The 22186-nt window shown below is 39.2% G+C and overlaps 1 protein-coding gene across 6 annotated transcripts in view; it reads left to right on the top strand.

Annotated features, from left to right (window-relative positions):
• The window catches only part of pclo (piccolo presynaptic cytomatrix protein), a 301666-nt gene that overhangs the window by 16186 nt on the left and 263294 nt on the right, over positions 1-22186 (top strand). For all 6 annotated transcript variants that reach the window (XM_016993946.2, XM_008111438.3, XM_016993943.2 and 3 more), the window contains exon 2: positions 653-1880. In XM_016993946.2, the coding sequence (XP_016849435.2) occupies positions 653-1880 (1228 nt within the window). The remainder of the gene's footprint in view (positions 1-652; positions 1881-22186) is intronic.

Consider the following 22186-nt stretch of genomic DNA (forward strand, 5'->3'; position numbering starts at 1 on the left):
AAAACACAATTAACCCAATAAAAACATCAACATCAGTAAAAAAAAACAATCATTAAAATCACCATGAAGCATACAATGTTAAAAACTGGAGACTATCATTAAAAGGATACATAAGCACATTTACATTGAAGAAGATGAGAATAATGATGTGATCAGAGTTGGACAGTCTTATCTTAAATTTGAGCTTGATGTAAATATTCAAAAACATTTAACCTACTGATGCCTCAATTAATGTAATTTTATTGGTATCTATTTTTATTTCTGAAATTTACCACCCTTGGCTTATACTGGAGTCAATGTTTTTCCAGGTTTTTTTGTGGTAAAATTAGGTGCCTCAGCTTATATTCGGGTTGGCTTATACTCGAGCATATATGGTATGTGGTACTAAATGTCAGAAATTTCAATCGACTGTGTACCTGTTAATTGACATTTACATTTGCAGTTTGTAAAATGTTCTTTGCCATGTAAGCACTGAGGAAAATTCACCATTTGTTTTAGGTATCTCATGAACTTTAGGATTGCAATTGTATGTATGATATATTCCTGAGATTTTGTTTTGGAGGGTTTCAAAAATCAAACACTTCCACCATTTCTTTGATATTCTTGGGCAATATAATGAACCTAATACTTATGTAATTTTTTTTTTTTGCAGACATGCTCAGCTTGATAGCAGCCATCACCCTAGACAACCAGGCAAGCCTCCAGATCCTGGGACACCCACTCTAAGCAAAAGCAGAACAGTTGATACATTGAAAACAGAGCAGCGAGTGCCTGGAAGAAGCCCATCTACCACAAGTTTGAGGCAGTCGAAATCAAGGACTGATTTTAAAGAAGACCAGAAGCCAAGTATGATGCCCAGTTTCCTCTCAGATGCCAATCCATTTGGCGCAGTCACCTCTGTTGTTAACAAATTCAACCCTTTTGATTTGATATCTGACTCGGATACAGCCCAGGAAGAAGCTTCCAAAAAACAAAAAGAACAGGATAAACCTGGGCAACAAAAAGTACCCAGCAAGTCACCAGCACAACCACAGTCTCCTAAGCCAACAGGTCCACAACAAGGGGCTGTCAAACCATCACCACAGAAAACAGGACCTCCCAAACAAGTGGGGCAGCAACAGCAGCAGCAACAACAACAACCACCACCACAACAACAAAAACAACAACAGCAATCTGGGGTGCCAAAGCAAGCTCAGAAACCAGGGCCTGCCCAACCATCAGGCCCACAGTCTGAACAAGCAAAAAAACAGCAAGGCCCGCCACCCAAAACCCAACAACCAGAGTCTACAAAACCTATTCAGCAGCAGAGTCCTGCAAAACCTTTACCACAGCAACCAGAAGCAGCAAAAGCATCACCGCAGCAACAACATGCTGGTAAAACATCAGCACAGGTACCTGCTTCTACAAAACCTACTGTTGCCCAGCAAGGAACCCCAATGGGCAAACAGCAAATTCAGCAGGCTAGTGGGCCTGCAAAGGCTGCCGCACAGTCAACAGGTCCTAGTAAACAACTGCCACAACAGCAAGGAGGACCTGCAAAGCCGGGCCCCCAGCAAGCAGGACCCGCAAAGCAACAATTACAGCAGCCTGGAGACCCTGCAAAGGCCCCAGATCAGCAGGCTGGGCATACAAAGCAGCAGGTGGAACCTGCAAAGCCTGTTGGACAGAAGCTTGGACCTGCTCAGCAACAGCCTGTGGCTCCATCTCCAAAGGGATCTCAGCCTGAAGGATCAGCCCCAAAGAAAACCTTTTGCCCACTTTGCACTACCACTGAACTCCTGTTGCACACTCCTGAAAAAGCCAATTACAATACATGCACACAGTGTCAAACTGTAGTATGCAGCCTCTGTGGGTTCAATCCTAATCCACACATAACAGAGGTAAGCAAATTGTTCAACCATACATTGTGGGTCTTCCAAGTTAAAAGCAAACAAAACAGAATTGAAAATTTAAATTCATTTTGAGCAAGATCTGTTTAAATATGCTAATGAATTTGCTTGATGGATGAAATGTATGATGGGTTTTTTTGTTCTTTATGTTTCTGAGATCGCTGTTTTAGCAGCTCACCAAAGATTTAGCAATGATAAAAGGTAAAGGTAAAGGTTTCCCCTGACGTTAAGTCCAGTCATGTTTGACTCTGGGGGTTGGTGCTCATCTCCATTTCTAAGCTGAAGAGCCGGCGTTGTCCATAGACACCTCCAAGGTCATGTGGCCGGCATGACTGCATGGAGTGCCGTTACCTTCCCGCTGGAGCGGTACCTATTGATCTACTCACATTGGCATGTTTTCGAACTGCTAGGTTGGCAGAAGCTGGAGTTAACAGCGGCCGCTCACGCTGCTCCCGGGGTTTGAACCTGGAACCTTTTGGTCCGCAAGTTTAATAGCTCAGCCCTTTAACACACGTCGCCATCGGGGCTCCAATGATAAGATCTGCCTATTGCCAGTTTTTCCCTTTCACAGGGTAGTATTGGATGCACTACATTGCATGCAATGATTGATAGTTGGAGCCCCTCATGGCACAATGGGTTAAACCCTTGTGCTAGCAGGACTGCTGACTAGAAGTTTGGGTTCCTGGCCTGAAGGTTGTTGGTTCAAATAAGGGGAGAGTGCAGAATGAGCTCCCTCTGTCAGCCCCAGTTCCCCATGCAGGGACATGGGAGAAGCCTCCTACAAAGATGGTAAAACATCAAAACATCAGGGCGTCCCTGGACAATGTCTCTGTAGATGGCCAATTCTCTCACACCAGAAGCGACTTGCAGTTTCTCAAGTTGCTCCTGACACAAAAAAAAGATAGATGAGCATGGCAGTCTGCAGTGACAATTGTATGAACTGAGAGTGCTTCTCTCCATGTACTCCAGCATTCATTGAAGGTTTTTTTTGCTGATCAAGTGCCCTCATGTGCACAGCTCAATGCGGAAGCTTAAATGTTTAAAAATAGTATGAATGTTAAAGCAGTATGTTTCCAGGTTCTAGAGCAGGGGTCCCCAAACTTTTTAAACAGGGGATCAGTTCACGGTCCATCAGACCGTTGGAGGGCCGGACTATAGTTGAAGAAAAAAACCCCTATAAACAAATTCCTATGCACACTGCACATCTCTTATTTTGAAGTTAAAAAACAAACAAATGGGAACAAATGCAGCCTCAATGTTAATAATAATAATAATAATAATAATAATAATAATAATAATAATAATAATAATAATAATAGAAGGTGGGAAGAGACCCCTTGGACCATTTAGTCCAATCCCCTTCTACTTTTGTGCACCAAAAGCACAAGCAAAGCACCCCAGCCTCAATGGTAATAATAATAATAATAATAATAATAATAATAATAATAATAATAAATAAATAAAGGCGTGTGCCTTTCCCTCCTCCCTCGTGCCGCACGCGCAGGAGGGAGCCACCGCAGCCACGGGGGCCGGATACATGGCTTTGATGGGCCGCATGTGGCCCCTGGGCCTTAGTTTGGGGACCCCTGTTCTAGAGCAATGCTTTTTCCCCTATAGTTATCAGCTTTGTTTCCATATCATGCCAGCTGTATATCCCAGACCTTTCCAGAGAACCCATATTGAATAGTTGCCTAGGGCAATAGGGGACCTTCCAGACAGGTCAAAAAAATCAGGGTCTGCCATGTTTTTATCTGAGGCATCCAAATAATGCCTAAGGTAAATGTGAATTTATTCGGAACAATTAGTTAATTAGATACCCTATTAGATCCTGGAACCCAAAGGTATAAGATGTCACCCATACCCTCCCCCCGGTAGTTACTTGGATGGCATCTAGAAACATACACACACACACACACACCCCGGGAAAGCTCGGGTTTTGGAGGTGTGTGTGTGAACTTAAACCTACACCAAAATGGGTTTTTTAAACCTGCTTCTCTGTTATGTCTAGAAGCTCCCTGGGAGGTCAGGATGGAAAGCCCTGTTTGGCTGTGGAAACCCACTGGGTGACCTTGGGCAAGTCACATTCTCTAATTCTTTGAGGAGTTAGCAACCCCCCTCAGAAAAAATAATCTTGCCAAGTTAATTCTGTGATACGTTATTTCAGATTTACTCAGAGTAATTGGAATCTGACCTGTGTTGTAACAGATGACATCCTTTATACCATTATAATAATCTACTGAGCCCATCAGAGCAATCTCAAACTCCAGATTTATTGTCCGAGCTTTTCTAGCTTGCTGGTTGGCAAATTCTAATTATTTTTACTACTCATTATATTCATACCTCATGCCATGTAGACAAACATTTTGTTTCTTTCCAGAAGTTTATATTTCTGGGGAAAGTTTGGTTTTGCAGCAGTTATTTATGCAATATCCTTGCACATCTATAGAGAAAAGAAGAAACATTGGAAATCAACCCCTATTTTCATTTGAAATTAGGATGAGCAGGAAGTTCAAAGGTGATAACTGGTTGAAAGCTGGTACAGTAGAAGAGTCTCACTTATCCAACATAAACGGGCAGGCAGAACGTTGGATAAGCGAATATGTTGGATAATAAGGAGAGATTAAAGAGAAGCCTATTAAACATCAAATTAGGTTATGATTTTACAAATTAAGCACCAAAACATCATGTTATACAACAAATTTGACAGAAAAAGTAGTTCAATTTGCAGTAATGCTATGTAGTAATTACTGTATTTATGAATTTAGCGCCAAAAAATCACGATATATTGAAAACATTGACTACAAAAATGTGTTGGTTAATCCAGAACGTTGGATAAGCGAATGTTGGATAAGGGAGACTCTACTGTATTTCAGTATGGGGTAACCTTTTTCTCAACATATTTCTTCCGTCTTTTGTTTTTCAACAGTATAAGCTTCTGGTGCTATTGGCTGTAGTATTTTTAATGCCATTGTCGTCTCATTACAATACTACAATATTCTCTAAGTACAGTAGTCCAACTCATAGCAGTATTGATGCCACTAGTAAAACTAAGGCCCCTTCTAAACTGCCATATAATCCAGATTATTAAAGCAGATAATCCACATTATCTGCTTTGAAGTAGATTATATTAGTCTACACTGCCATATAATCCAGTTCAAAGCAGATAATCTAGATGTTTTATGGTTGTGTAGAAGCGGCCTGACCTGGCATGCTTCCCCTCAATAAATCTCCCAAGTCCATCAACTGTGATTATGTGTGGGATTTCATAACATCTTGATTTAAATCAATTCATCTTCTCAGTACATTGCCTCATACACCTTTCTTCTCCTTCTCCTTCTTCGGACCCTTCTACATTGCCATATAATCCAGTTCAAAGTAGATAATGTGGATTTTATACAGCTATGTAGAAGGGCCCTTCTTAATACTATTATTATTGGGTTGTTGTGAGTTTACTGGGCTGTACGGCCATGTTCCAGAAGCATTCTCTCCTGATGTTTCGCCCACATCTATGGTAGCCAGATTTTGTTCATTTTCATGGTTTCCTCCTTTCCTGTTTTTCCAAACACGAATCAAGGATCATGAAAAGCACTGCAGACTAACTCAACCAGATAAGTCAGCCATAGCAGAGCACTTGATGAACCAACCTGGACACAGCATATTACTGTATATACTCGAGTATAAACCTAGTTTTTCAACCCTTTTTTAAAGACTGATAAAGCCCCTCTCGGCTTATACTCGGGTGAGGGTCCTGGTTGGCTTATATTTGGGTCAGCTTATACTCGAGAATATATGGTACATTTATTATTTTTCTCTATTATTGTTGCTATTGCATTTATTTTACTCTATTTTTATTATTATGAATACATTTATTATTTCACTCTGATCTTATTATTAGTATTGCATTTATTATTTTACTCCATTTATTATTAGATGTATTATTTTCCTGTATTTATTATTATTATTATTATTATTATTATTATTACATGTATTATTTTACTCTATTGTTATTAAAAGGATACATAAGCACATTTAATAAAAACATCAACATCAGTAAAAAAAAAAACAATCATTAAAATCACCATGAAGCATACAATGTTAAAAACTGGAGACTATCATTAAAAGGATACATAAGCACATTTACATTGAAGAAGATGAGAATAATGATGTGATCAGAGTTGGACAGTCTTATCTTAAATTTGAGCTTGATGTAAATATTCAAAAACATTTAACCTACTGATGCCTCAATTAATGTAATTTTATTGGTATCTATTTTTATTTTATTTATGAAATTTACCACCCTTGGCTTATACTGGAGTCAATGTTTTCCCATTTTTTTGTGGTAAAATTAGGTGCCTCGGCTTATATTCGGGTTGGCGTAAACTCGAGTATATACAGAATCTGAGAACACAAATGCTGGACCACTCTAACAACTATCATGTCAGACTACACAGAGAAGCCATTGAAATCCATAAGCATGTGGACAATTTCAACAAAAACCATGAAAATGAACAAAATCTGGCTACCGGTATTAAAAAAAAATCTAAAATCAGAACAGTAAATAAAGAACAACACTCTGAAAACAGAGGAATTCCAGACATGAATCAATCAGGGCCAGCTAGCGCCTCCGAATAAAGAATTCTCCCAGGCAGGAAGCAGCCATAAAATGCCAATCAAGGGGATTAATTACAGCATTCACACTGGCCTCCAACAGACTAGGAGTACCCTGGACCTTCCACAGATATATAAACCTCCCTTGCTTAGATTTCCAATATACCTCACAACCTCTGATGATGCATGCCATAGATGTGGGCGAAATGTCAGGAGAAAATACTTCTGGAACATGGCTATACAGCCCGGAAAACTCACAACAACCCAGTGATTCCAGCCATGAAAGCCTTCGACAACACATTATCGTTATTCTTATTATTACTATTATTATTATTATTATTATTATTATTATTATTATTATTATTATTATTTTATCCTCCTCTCTCTGCAGTTCGTGGCGGGATAGACCATACTTTTATAAAGAGATAAAACACTCTTAAAGGATATATAATGAGATACACAGAGTTAAAATACAAGTTATTTATTTATTTTGTGTCAAAAGCATTGCATAATAAATAAGTTAAAAGTGGTAAAATAAAGGAATCACAAGCAGCTAAATAGTTTTAGACCAAAAGCGGGCAACAGTGACCGCATTGTACGTAGCTTTAAACAACTCCTCCTCCGTGCATGAGGCAGGGCATTGTGGGCAAACATACATATGCGGAGTTGTTTGTTCTGCTCCACAGTCACACAAGGTGGAGGATTCCTCCAGGCAGTGCCACCTTGCCAAGTTGCCTTTAGATCTGCCCACTCCACTTCTGAGTCTGTTCAGGGACTTCCAAGTTGCCCATTCTTGGTTTACCCCTGGAGGAAGACCCTCATGGGGGGCCATCCAGTTGGAATTGCCTGGTTTAGCGGCCCAGAGGGACACCCTTGCTGTTGCTGGGGGAACATCAAGAGGAGTGGTGGTTCTCATGAAGCCTTTCCTTGACTTGAGTCTAGTGGCTTATAGTCATGCAGTCGGTGGCTTTCACAATGTTTGACCTTATTTCTCTCACAGTTTGCAGCAACTTCCCATCGCACGTCAGGGGGGGCAATGCCAGCTAACTTGTAGAGTTTATCAACAAGTGTAGGTTTAAGGCATCCTCTGATTATTCTGCATGTTTCGTTCAATGTTATGTCCACCTGTCAGATTCCTCAGTCAGATGAAGAATACAAGTTAAAAGCCACTAATGAAATGCAGATTAAAATTCATAACTTAAAATTGGCCGAGTAGGCCAGTTGACCAGGTAGAACTAATAGGATGCATTATATGTTGTTAATTAAATAAATAAGTTATATGATCATGTTTAAGCATTGCACCTGCAATAGAACTAGAAATTAGACACATCCCCATGTTTTACTTCAAAATATAGATTGATCTCAATTTCTATGCATAATTAGTGACTGAGACTAAGAGCCAGGAATTTTTCAGAATGAAGGGTTTGTCATTACTGAAATTTTGATGCCCTTAGAAGAGATGTACATTTGGTTGCATCCTTCAGATGAAATAAAGAACAAAGCAGAAGGTATTTCCCAAACATATGACTTCTTTGCTATTATTGGAAGTTCATTGTGCCAAAATGTAATAATAGAGCCATTGTGTTATATTGGTAACGTTTAAGTAAAGAGGACACATCCTTATGCAACTAAGTAGGTGTTAACTCTGTGTTTTCATGAAATCAAGGTTTAAGAGAGCAAAAGTATTGGTATTACTTTCAAGGTATGTGTGCAAGATAATTTTATACAATATTTTAATTTGACTTAGGTATCATCTGCAAAACATCCCATTATGTCTGCCTACTGAATTCTGAAAAAAATCCAAACTGCTTCTGCCACAAAGGATTTTGGATAAGGGATACTCAACCTGTACTGTTCTCTCTATTAAAAGCAGCTGAACATCCAATTCACAGCTAGCAGGTGTTACACATACCTATTTGCCCTAGAGTTGAATGCAGGGTAGTTTCTGTTGGAATGTGCTTTTAAATGTAAGGAGAGAATGAACGTACATCTTGCTTTGAAAAGCACTAGGAGCCCCTCTTATGAAAAAAAAAAATCATCTGAAGATGCCAGCCACAGATGCAGGCGAATTGTCAGGAGAAATGCTGTTAAAAATATAGACATACAGCCCATAAACTACGCAACATCCCAAAACATATATTTGTAGGGTGTACGTTTATTGACCATGCAACAAAATTCAAAATACACATCATAAAGACAATCTTATTTCAGTTAACCAAAAGGTACAAAATACATCATGCTTGATTTTGAAGCACACTGGCTTTTTCATCAGGCACAACTCATTGGGGCAGGGAGAGGTTAATAAGGTCAATGGGTCAAATACATGGGTCAAATATCCTAAGACTGACCTGGAATGCAATATTCTGATCTGTCCTGGGGGAGTTCACACTGTGCTCACCATCATGCCAATATGGTATTGGAAGGGTCATCACTGCCCACCTCTATGGTGTGGAGTGGGAGTCTATGTCATCCAGTAGGGCTGAAGCTGGTTTTTCTCCACTGTATGGCCACTTTTACTTAATCTTGTCCCCAACATGGTTGCAAACATGGAACTTTAAAGTGCTCCTGGGTCATTGCTCATCATCTTTTCCAAAGCTTGCAAAAGCAATATTGTGATCTGGAGAGGGAAGGAGGGAAACAAAGAGAGTAAAAGAAATGAAATAACATTATCTTGAATTGGCTTTATTGCTTCTTGTTATTGACTCACAGGCTACCAGGTTTTAACAGATGGAATTCTGGAACATCAATTGATTTGATTTTAAGGATCAAAGAATTAGTAAGGTATATTCAGATAATAAGGAGCCCCGGTGGCGAAGTGCGTTAAAGCACTGAGCTGGAGACCGAAAGGTCCCAGGTTCAAACCCCGGGAGCGGCGTGAGCGGCCGCGGTTAGCTCCAGCTCCTGCCAACCTAGCAGTTCGAAAACATGCCAATGTGAGTAGATCAATAGTACTGCTCCGGCGGGAAGGTAACGGCACTCCATGCAGTCATGCCGGCCACATGACCTTGGAGGTGTCTACGGACAACGTCGGCTCTTCGGCTTAGAAATGGGGTTGAGCACCAAACCCCTAGAGTCGGTCACGACTGGACTTAACATCAGGGGAAACCTTTACCTTTACCTATTCAGATAATACTGCTAGTGGTTTTTTTTGCAATTGTGACCCTATTTCATTTAGATATTTTGTCAGCCCATTTGGATGTAGTCCCAAGGCACATAGCACTACTGCAGGCATGGGCAAACCAAGTTCCACGGGCTGGACACAGCCCTCTGGTCTCTTATATATGGCTCTCAAAATTTTCCCTGTCCTCTTGGCATAAGGATGCAGGGGCCTGCCATGTCCTTATGCCAAAAGGATGAGAGAGGAAGACATGTGGAGGCTGAGGGCCCTCTAGAGTGCTCTCAGTCATTGTGTGCCTTCCTCGGGCCTTTCTCTCAGCATAAGGACAGGGCAAGTGGCCCTGTCCCAATGATGGAGGAAGCCTGCCACAGAGGAGGAGGCAGGCAGTGGGTGAAGCGGCTCCAAAACCACCTCGCCTGCTGCTTGCCTCTCTCTTCTCCTGGTGTCAGGATGAGGCAAGACCTGATCCTGATGCTGGGGAAAGCCCAGCCTGGGCAAAGGGGCAAGCGGCAGGTCAAGTGGCTCCACAGCTGCCTCGCCCGCCTCTTCCTTCTCCTGGCATCAGGATGATGAGAGGCCCCGTCGTGATGCTGGCTGAAGGGAGAGACAGGTTGGGGCCAAGCGACCTCCAAAGCCTCACTTTCCTCCCAGCATAAGGATGGAGAAAGCAGCCCCACCTGGCCAGGCCCGCAATGCGACCTCAGGGTAAAAAAGTTTGCCCATGCATGCACTACTAAAACCAGAATTTTTTCTCAAATGCACTGAATTTCCATATCTATATGCCTCGTTTTCTTTTTCTCTACCACAGTTATGTCTGGGGTCCCATCTACACTACCAAATAAAATCCAGATAATCTGCCTTGAACTGGATTATATGACAGTGTAGACTAATACAATCCTGTTCAAAGCAGATAATCTGGATTCTATATGGCAGCATAGATGGGGCTTGGAATAGTTTGCCCTGATTGTCAGCGTTTCTTAAATTCATTCCACATAAACAAATATGGTGATCACTGTCTGCAATTTCATTTTTTTTATTTACATAGATTAGGTTTTCTACTCGTGCTTATTTTTTAAAATTACTTTTCTTGATATTATTTCCTTTCAATGCTGGGAATACAAGTCTTTTAATGCAGTGACCATGGAATAGCTTGTTTTACTAGGTTTCAAAATGATTTTAATTATTATCTTTCTATACATATCTTTTGTTTCTTCCACATGCGAATATATACTCACAATATACATCTATCAGCATTTGAAAATTTGTTTTCCTTGGTAACTCAGAGATACCTTTTGGTTTTTCAATAGTTTCCCTAACTAGCTGTTGTCCTTAGCCACTAATATTGCATATTTGAAGGTTGGGTTGCTGACCTGAAGGTTGCCAGGTTCAAATCCCACCCGGGGAGAGCGCGGATGAGCTCCCTCTATCAGCTCCAGCTCCATTTGGGGAAATGCGGGGACAAGGATGGTAAAACATCAAAACATCTGGGCGTCCCCTGGGCAACGTCCTTGCAGACGGCCAATTCTCTCACTCCAGAAGCAACTCCGGTTGCTCCTAACATGAAAAAAATATATATTGCATAGTACATAAAGTCTGTTAATATCCGCTTAAAGACTTCTAGGCATTTTGGCTACAATTAAGGATGTTTTATTATTTTAAAATATTTTGATATTTAAATAATATTTTTAAAATATTATTATTAAACCTCTATTTTATTGTGTTTTATGCCTTTTTGTTGCATTTCTTTTGCTGGATTTTCCCCAAATCCTTAAAAGCTAATAAGGGGTAGGATGCAGGTCGTTCCAAACCTGAAGGTGATCTCAGATAATACCTAAGCAAGCATATTGAGCAATCTTTATAATATTGTGGCCTTGATATCCTTAGTTTTTGCCCAATTTAGTTTTTATCTATTTGTGTGCTTCAAAAACTAGCATGGTGCATTTTGTGCCTTTTGGTTACTCTAATAATTGTATCCCCATGATGTGAATATTGGATTTCATTGCATCATCTTATTTATCCCAATCCCATCCTTGTACAAAAAGTCTACTTTGACTAACTAGTCATGCTGTCTTTCATATTTATTAAAAGTTGCCATGCAGTCAAATTGATGTTTCCCTTCTGAGATTCCTTCCATATTGAAAGGCAATTGTTAGGGGTCAATAGAGAGCTCTTGCTGGCCAAAAACTGCCTTGGTTTCCCCACAGGCTGTGAGATGGTTTGTGCTCTGCATGTTTATGCCTGCAGTGAGGAAATATTTGTTCCAATTTCTATGATTGTGTTCTCATTCCATTGAGAAGCTGTTATCATGTTTCATGGAAAAATCAAAGTCCTAGTCGGATGTTTTGTAATGTTGGAAATGAAAATAGATGGAAGGGGTGCTATTATAGAAGGAAGGAGTGCTAAAATAGAAGGAAGGTGCTATTCTCACCTCTCCCATTGTCATTTCCATGGCTCTCTCCACATAAAAAGGACATTTCTGAAGAAGGGAGGGTCTATGAAGGCTTTTCAGACAATTCAGAAGACTGGAAAATCAGTATCATAAACCACAAGGAGAACCTCTGTACAGAAAGAAGTCTCTCCCTCCTTAGAAAGTAAAACTCCACATGTCGAGAGTGATGGTAATGGCGTGTATGTGTATCTTCAATCTCCATCTCAACATTACAACACAATATAATGAGATAGTACTTTTTGCAATTCAAAACTTTCCATTTGGAATAAATTGTAGTCTTTACTTTCTGTTCAAAGCAAGGGGCTTTTGAAATATGTTGATATACTTGTTTTGTCGAAGGCTTTCATGGCCGGGATCACAGGGTTGTTGTATGTATTCCGGGCAGTATGGCCATGTTCTTGAACATGGCCATACAGCCCGGAATACATACAACAACCCTGTTGATATACTGTTGATGTGTTCTGATTCAATTTCTTGCCCTTCATTTCTATAGCTGGCCCTTCCAAAAGCTTAGAAGTAATTGGATGTACAAATAAGTAGGGGTGTGCAATTTGGGGGAAATCCTCTCCATGATATTATATGGAACAGAAATCTGGAGCCTAAGCAAACTTCCAATACTGGAACAAACACAATCAAAATTTCTAAGACAGATACTTGGCATTGACACTAAGACCACCGCTGCTGCAGTCAGAGCAGAGTTAGATATATATTCTATTGAAGGACTTGCCAATATCAGGGCCTTTAATTACTGGTCTAAATTTTAAAAAATCTCAAAAATAACAGACTCCCAAAATTGTGCTTCTTAAAACAATCTAATGGCCTAAACCACGCTTCCTGGGCAGAACAACTAACAAGTTAACTAAAAAAATAATATGTAAACCTGCGGATTACAAATTACTTCCTTAGGCCAGAATAGGGATGCTGAAAAAAGGACAGTAATCCAAAGGATCCTAGATATTGAAGCCCAGTGGTTAGGATGCTTTAAACGAAATTTCCAGTGGGCACTGTACCTAAAAGCAGATATGCCAAGACACCTAAGAATTGCTTTCACCAGGGCAAGATTCAAACAAATGGAGTCCATGGAGAGGTATGGCATATTCAACCACATCCCACACAAAGAAAGATTATGTATCTGTGGCATCCCTGAAGTTGAAAATCTGAACCACACTTTGCATAATTGCAACCTATATGAAAAAGAAAGAAAACAATACTTATGGCCTTTTATTTGTAATAAAACAAGCTGGAATATAGCGGCCAAAACTTCATTTTTGTTGGCCGGTTATAACCCCTTTCTGACAACAAAAGTGGGCCTTTATTTGTTTAAAGCTGCGAAAAGGAGATGGGAGTACATAGATCAGATTGGGGTACAGTGTATGGGAGATGAGGATAGTTGATTCATATATCTATGGCTAAGCTACAATGGTACCAAGCTGACAACTTCCTGTATAACTGTATTTTATTTTAAGTGAACTAGATGTATGTTGTATGTTGTGTTTGTATTGTCTGTTTTTGATAAGGCCAACTGGCTAATCAATAAATTGTGGCTGTTGTTGTTTTTGGGAAGTTCCCGAAATTGGTAAAGAGGGGGAAAATGCCATGCCTCGGATCCAGTAGCCAGAAGTTCAGTTTTTGCTTTGGGAAGATCCAACCATTGGTTTCAATGGGGAAAATGACGAGTCTTCCCTTTCTGTTATTTATGGCTACTGGGATGAAAATGGCTTCACTTGGAGTACACCCTTCCTGTTATTGCCAGTCTCCAGCTGCCCCCACCTACCTGCTCCATTTCTGGGAATTTGGCTGCTAAGTCAGACAAATCCTACGAATTCTGAACAGTAATCCAATATTGTGCACATCCCTACAAATAAGATCCCTACAAATGATACCCCATTTTGTTAGTTTATTATTTTGAACATCCCTCTCAAAAGGTACCTGTGCAAAGTTATCACTACCACCAAATCACTATCAGCCAGCTTTTCACCCAAATAAACTATATATTAAATCTGCATTACTAAATAAAGCAAATACAATCACATATAGATGCCAGTACTACTGTTGCCTAGGAACAATTCCTTGATACCAGAGTAAGGTCATGTGATTTGAGATGTTTTCTAGGTAATCGCAGGCATTTTAGATCAGACAGGCTAATCTTTTAAATCTGAGTAGTATTCCTCCATTTTTGGTTGCAGCACAGATGACAAGCCTCTATTTAACTCAGTGTAGTGGGTTTTGTTTGTTTCTAGTTTTCTGTTTAATAATTTATTTACAGAACCATACAGTAATTATAAAATAAACATATTTCATGATTCACAACAATGCTGTCACAGCTGGCCAGTAAACTATTTAGTGTTCGCAGTTGGATAGTAAACTATCAGACAATGCACTACAGATGTTTCTTGAACATATATCTTTACAATATGCTATTATAGATTTTTAATACTGCAGTAATTGGCATGGCTACCTCTTACAGAATCCTTCAGTTGGTAATTTGGTGAAGCACCAGATTTCCAAATCCCATGAACCCTTGGAATGAAGCCATAATGCTATAACTGTAGCATGAATGATATTTTAGTTTTCCTCATCCAACATCTTCAAATATTCATAATAAAGTTATGCAGCTTTTAAAAGAAATACTGGTAATATCAGAGGGAAAACACATTTTTCCCTACACAGATCTTTAAGAAATTGTGGGAAAAAAGTTTGCTTTTGTACTGTCCTAGAGATTTCTGGATACTTCCTGAAAAATTTCACTCCATGTTCAGAATGCCGGACTGATGAAACATGGGCTGAATGCATACCATTTGGTTTAGTCTATTTATTTTATTTCATGGCAAAAGCATAAATAAGTAAAAAAAAACTGATAAAATAGATGGAGCGCAAGCGGCTAAATAATTTTAGACCAAAAACAGGCATCAGCAAACGCATTGTCTGTACCTTTAAACAATTATTTTTCTGTGCATGAGGCAGAGCATTGTGGGAAAGCATACAGATGCTGAGTTGGTGGTTCTGCTCCACAGTCACACAAGATAGAGGATTATTTTATATAATGCCATCTTGCCAGATTGTCGTTTGATCTGTCCACTCCACTTCTGAATCTGTTCAGGGACTTCCAAAAGGCCACTTCTGAATCTGGAGGCAGACCCTTGTGGGGGGCCATTAATTTGGATTTTCTGGTTTAGCTGCCCAGAGGAATACTCTTGCTGTTGCCGGGGGGAAATTAAGAGGAGTGGTGGTTCTCATGGAACTTTTCCTTGACTTAAATCTATTGGGAGGAGGCTGATAGCCATGCAATGGATGGCTTTCACAGTGTTCAACCTTATTTCTCTCCCAATTAGCAGCAACTTCCCATCGCACATCGGGGGGGGGGGGGGGGGGGTAGTCCCAGCTAGCTTATAGAATCTATTAATAGGAGTAGGTTTGAGGCATCCTGTGATTATTCTGCATGTTTCATTGAGTGCCATATTCACCTGCTTTGCATGGACAGACTTGTGCCAAACTGGGCAGGCATACAGCAGTTGAGTAAGACAAAGCCAGGGCCGATATTCTTATTGATTTTGGGTCTGCACCCCATGTACTGCCAGTAAGTTTCCACAGGATATTGTTGTGTGCTGCTACATCGTGATTGGTGTTAATACAGTGTTTCCTAAATATTAGTGTTCGATCTAAGGTGACACCGAAATAATTTAGGATGGGAACAGTGTTCGAGCTCTTGGCCTTCCCAGATAACTTTCAATTTCCTATTGGCTTCACAGTTCCATAGGTGGAAAGCACACACTTGTGTCTTGGCAGGGCTAGGCTTCAGGTGGTTATCTTTGTAGTATCTGGAGAATTCTTTCAGGGTATTAGTAAGTTGGTTTTCAACTGTTTCAAAATCTTTTGCTTGTGTTGTTAGGCCAAGGTCATCAGTATATATATAGCTCTTTGTGAATGGTGGCTGTGGCTGATCTTAGTAAAGATGTTAAACAAGGTCGGTGCAAGAATGCTGGCTTGGGGTAAACCATTCTTGTGCCTCCTCCATCTACTTTTCCTGCCTTGAAACTCCACATAGAAGCTGCAGTTTTCTAGGAGAGTCTGGACACTTTTTGTAAAATCATAGTCCCAGGTAATATGGTAGACTTTATGCAGCATTTTTCTATGTTGCACCATGTCATAGGCTGCTGTTAAGTCCACAAAAATGTTCCCGTAATGAAACCTTTTTCATATCCTTCCTCAATATACTAAGTCAGATTAAGAATTTGGGCTGTACAGTTTTTCCCTGGTCTGAAGCCTGCTTGTTGTGCAATAAACTAGAGTTCAATAAGAGGTCTTAATTGATTTAATAGCATCTTCTCATATACTTCATATAGATAACATAAGATAGAGATTGGTCAGTAGTTTGGTTTAGTTATTGGAGCTTTCAAAGGATTTGGTGATACTGATGTATTTAGTGGTACACTGGGGAGACAGTACTGTAAGACTGTACTGCAGGTATCATGGTTTTTAACAGTTTTATGATATATGTTTTTATGTCTTATGTAATATGATGCATAGTATTTTATTTGTTCGTATTTGTAGCATTGAACTTTGCCATGTTGTGAAGTACTCTGAGTCCCCTTTGGAGTGATAAAGAGTAGGATATAATATAGTAAATAAATACATAAATAAAACATCATATGAAGAATTCAAACTTACACAATCACATTTTTCACAAGAGCAACCAATCAGATCCAGATACGAAACAGTGATTAGTTTTCCCAAACCAAGAAATCTCTTTTGGCTACAAAACTGGAACTTGCAAACAATCCTTGCTCAAATCTACTTATCTCAACTCCAGTCCCTCCCATTTTCCTTCATTTATAATTTTGTAGTCTAATTGAAAAGGCTGTTTGTTGTAACAGTTGTTAAGCAACTGCAAGTGAGGAGTCCTTGGTGATATATTGCAACTCTACTGGAAGACTATCAATATATCCTAATCTATCTACTGCCTTCCTTTAGTGTAGGAGACCATGATGAGAATTGATAACAAGGAAGTTAAGTGATGATGAGCTTATCTGCCATGATTACATTCTGTGGCTGGGCAGGATGTCTAATAGCAATTTCATTTAAAAGCCCATATTTAATATTTGTAGCAATCATTAACTTTAAATTTAGTGCTTTCCACATCATGTCACAAAAATGGATTGCAAAGGGGCATTTGTTTTATTTGTCTAAAAGGGTGGGAATGAAGAAAAAGCAAGTTTTACTCTAGGCCAGTGGTTCTCAACCTGTGGGTCCCCAAGTGTTTTGGCCTACAACTCCCAGAAATCCCAGTCAGTTTACCAGCTGTTAGGATTTCTGGGAGTTGAAGGCCAAAACATCTGGGGACCCACAGGTTGAGAACCACTGCTCTAGGCAATGCTCATCCAATGTAGAATGCTATGGCAGATTTCATGCAACATAACTTTCAACTGAGTAATGCTTCAACTAGGTATAAGAAGTGGCCATTTCTAACAAAACAATAAGCATATTTGTTTTGTTTTAACTTAATCAAAGTGGTATCTAATTTAAGTTGTCATTTCATGCATTCCAGTTTAAAGTGATTTCAAATGCCACAACTTTTTTGCAGCTTTCTTCTTGAGCCTTTTAAGCTCATAAATACTCATGCTGAAGCATTGAAATAAATTTTGTACCAAAAGCAGAAGAGGTTCAGTGGGATTAAATCCCTAATAATGAGTAAATGCCCTATTTTCTTTATAAATTCGGACAAATAAAAGCTTATTAAAATATACTGAAAAAACACCAGTGCAAAGCAAAAGTGTCCCCTGGTGAGGATACACGGGCTTTGAGAAACAGAACAAGTTTCTATTTCTGCTTGCATATTATAAGTCAGATTTATTCATTTCAGAATGAAATTGTAGTTATAGTAGAAACCGGCACTATCACAGTTTTCCAGTTTTGTAGCCCATGTTACCTTCTTTACATGTTGCAGTTTATACCAGAAACATTTTGTGTGCCCAGTAATAGACCATTTTTATGAATGTCCAAAATGTTTTTTGCTGAATTAGACATTACAAAAGTTGTGTAGCTTCTACTAATTTCTTTCATTCACATTACCACACTTTGCTTGTGCCTTGAAGGGTGGAGAAATAATGGGTTAATTATCATCAGGACACATTTCTTTTGCTAGATACAGTAGAGTCTCACTTATCCAACACTAGCTTATCCAACGTTCTGGATTATCCAACACATTTTTGTAGTCAATGTTTTCAATAAATGGTGATATTTTGGTGCTAAATTCGTAAATACAGTAATTACTACATAGCATTACTGCGTATTGAACTACTTTTTCTGTCAAATTTGTTGTATACATGATGTTTTTGTGCTTAATTTGTAAAATCATAACCTAATTTGATGTTTAATAGGCTTTTCCTTAATGCCTCCTTTTTATCCAACATATTCGCTTATCCAACATTCTGCCGGCCCGTTTATGTTGGATAAGTGAGACTCTACTGTATTACCAAAGAGATGCAGGATAATGGAAGCCGCAATGTCTACTCATGTTTTCATTATCCATGAACACTGATAATCACATCAAAAGAGTGTCCTAAAAAGAGCCAGGATTTTTCAGTATTGTATATGGCAGACTTCTTTATACCCTTGAAAATCCAATGAGCATACATTGTCAATTATTAAAATTTATCCCCTTTTGGATATTCACTTTTATCCATAATTTCAAAATTGATATAGTCAATCATGTCCAAAATCTTCCCCACTCTGCCCTGGTGATTAATTTCTTAACAAGACAAATTCTGATAATTAAATAAAATAATTAATGTTGCCTTGACACTTGAAAATGTAAATATTTGAAACACAATATGCAGACCATGAAATAGTCTTTTCAAACCAATCCTTTATGCTATATTATTCTGTTTGAAATTTGCTCCAGCCAGTTTTATCAGGGTAGCTCAATTCTTGGTGCTCTCTATCACACCTTTGCTGCATTTGCCTTTTAAAAATATGATATGCATAGGTTTTTGCTTTTGTTTTTGCAACAATGGCATAAGTACAGGCAGTTTCTAAGTTACAAGCATCAACTTGTATTGCTACATATGCATGTATTTGACTAAGTTTTTGTGGGATCGCCACTTGTGTGCATGTGTGTTAAGGGAAAAACACCTGGTCAATCACAAATTCATAGTTGGGTAATTAGAACAATCAAGGATAACAAGCTTGAACCACTCCCTGAATGGGGTATAACTTGGGGAATGTTTGTAAGGCTTTTTGGGACTTACTGAATTGCTTGCTTCAGAACTTACTCGGAGTAAGTTCCTCGCTGAGAGCCTATTATGCTTGTCTCCTTGCACCACTGAAGAAGAAATCTCTAAAGAAGATGCATGAATTTAATGCAAAGAACTTTATGTGAGTTTGTTGCTCCAGATGGACTGAGTTATTTTGAAGCTGGAGGTTTTGTGTTTTTGAAGCTGTTTAATTTTCTCCTTGACTTTGCTACTTAAGAGTAAACTTTGATTTTTCCATTTTCTTGGCTTGTATTTGCTCATTGTGGATGCACAAAAGGGCTGACTCCTGCGATTTCCCCAAATGCGGGAAACTCGACTGCATAATTTGTGGATAATTTGTGTCCTGGGAAGTCTGGACAGGACTGCACACAGTTTGTTTTTCCACAAACCCGTAACAACTTGCATATGACTCCTAGTTACAAACAGAGGGTAAGAGGGTGGAAGTGGTAGTAGGTGAGTCTAAGACTGGACACACCAGCTAGTACGCAAGGTGTACGCAGGGTTTTTTTTTTCAGTATTGGAAATTTTTAAGCATTTAAATGCCCAGGTTAATATAAATAATAAATTAAAACAAGCATATATCCAGGTTGCATTTAAAATAGAATACCATTAGGTCCTCATCACATTAACTATGGATTGGCCATGGGATCGTGGCAAATCTGGTGGGGCCTGATGGGTGGCGTGAGGACTCCATTGCCCCATGCCCCTCATTGCCTGCCTTGCCACTTACCCCATCACATGGGGGGAAGCATCTGCCTTCCTGCTTTCTCCCTTATGCACAACGGGATTTCACCCTTCTTCGGGCACAAAGCCCCACCAGAAATAGATCAATGTTGTGGGATGGGAGCCAGCGGGCCCCATGCCTGAAGAGGGATGAAAGCTGTGAGGGACGGGCAATATTGCCCATCTTATGAGGCCCTATATATCACTTTCTGTCCCCAAGACAACTGGAAGTGAGAGAAATTCTATCCCTGGGAATGGAAATTCACTCCTGGAAAAGTTATATTGGCAAAAAGGTGTCTTCACTGAAGCTTTACCACCAATCCTTGTTTCCACAACAGCTCAAAATTTTCAAAATCTAATTGTCACTGGGACAGAAATCTTTTGAACAGAGGTACAGACAGCCAAACAAGCACCATAGAGGTGCTAATCCTTCCCTATGGTATAAAAATTAAAAAAATTAAGGGAGGGTTAGTGTTACATATTTAAAATGTACCTGTTCTGACTTATATACAAATTCAACTTAAGAACAAACCTACAGAACCCAGGCACTGCCTGTAACATCCTGTACCCCATCACTTGCTTCATAGTTTTTCTAATTATTTTTTTAAACCCTGTAGCTGCAATATTGCTCCAATAGCAAAATGGTATAGCAGTAGGATGTACTATAATATTCTGACAATATATGTGGGAAGCAGGGGATAAGAGAAATTGAAACATACTAGAAAAATAATCTTCCTCATTGGCACACAATATTTGCTGGATGTCTTGTTAATCTATCTTCAAGAAGTTATTTGTGATTATGTCTCTGGCCCCTTCCACACTGCTGTATAAAATCCCACATTATCTGCTTTAATATATGGCAGTGTGGACTCAGATAACCTAGTTCAAAACAGATATTGTGGATTATCTCCCTTAATATTCTGGGTTATATGGCTGTGTGGAAGGACCCGGAGACAAACTTCTATTTTTCTTGTAATAAGTGTAAAGTATTAAAACTGCAGCTTAAGCTTACCTCTGAAGAGAGTTATAAGACTAACAATCTAGATTATCTTTAATGTTAGTAACGGGAAATCCTATACAGGACACAGGAGAAAGCCTTTGTTATTCAAGTAGAAAGCCTTTTAGGAGGTTTGCATATTTTGAGGGGGGAAAAACTTTGTGTGCATATAGTTATTTTTCTTCTGTTTTACAGGCAATGCATATAGTCAGTATATTTATCTACTGCATTATAAATGCTGTTTATGTTGTGTATATGAAGCAATTACTGAACAGCTTTAGTCTGTGACTCGCTAAAGTATGTGTTGTCCTGTCTAAAGTGCCTGGACTAAGCACTGATTTTACAGAATTGTGCTAAATAGTGAATTTATGGAGTTTGAGTTTACAGAACTATTCTTTATGAGTATGTTTGTGTGTTGAATCCATCTAAGGGCCCTTCCACACAGCCATATAACACAGATTATAAAGGCAGAAAATCCCACAATATCTGCTTTGGACTGGGTTATCTGAGTCCACACTGCCATATATTCCAGTACAAATCAGAAAATGTGGGATTTTATTCAGCTGTGTGGAAGGGCCCTAACTCTCGATCAAACCCGGATGTTGCACATATGTCAGAATATGAGTAAAAATGTCTGCAGAAAAAATGCATTCTGTGCATGTTTTCAGATTGTTGCTAGCAGTACCAATCAAAAGAAATGGGGCAGCTGTCATGTCTTTTCCTGTTTAGTGTTTTTCCCCACTCTTAAAATAGTAAAGACACAACTAGTGTCTATAGTGGAAAAAAGCATGGTGAAAGTTCATGCAGACATCTAAACTTTCATGCATTTGAGTGCACCATAAAAGTATCTCTGAAGGCACCCTGTGTTTAGAGAACAAAGGAGTTGGAAAATCTTTCTATGAAAAGGTGGGATAAACTGAACCAGCAATCAGGTTCCTCCAAATAAAAGTTAACAGAAAGGTTTTATACCTAATCAGTGAGTCAGAAACAACAGGCTTGAACCAGGAAAACATTACTAAAGAACTTATTGAACATGCCAGACTTTCCATGTAAAAAACAAAGAATCGTGATTCCAATTCTGCTAGTAGATGAAATGGAGATATGGAAGTAGCATTTTCTTTCTGATGACCAAATATAAATTCCAAAAGT

The sequence above is a fragment of the Anolis carolinensis genome, chromosome 5, assembly GCF_035594765.1.
Source record: "Anolis carolinensis isolate JA03-04 chromosome 5, rAnoCar3.1.pri, whole genome shotgun sequence".
Classification (NCBI taxonomy): Eukaryota; Metazoa; Chordata; class Lepidosauria; order Squamata; family Dactyloidae; genus Anolis; species Anolis carolinensis.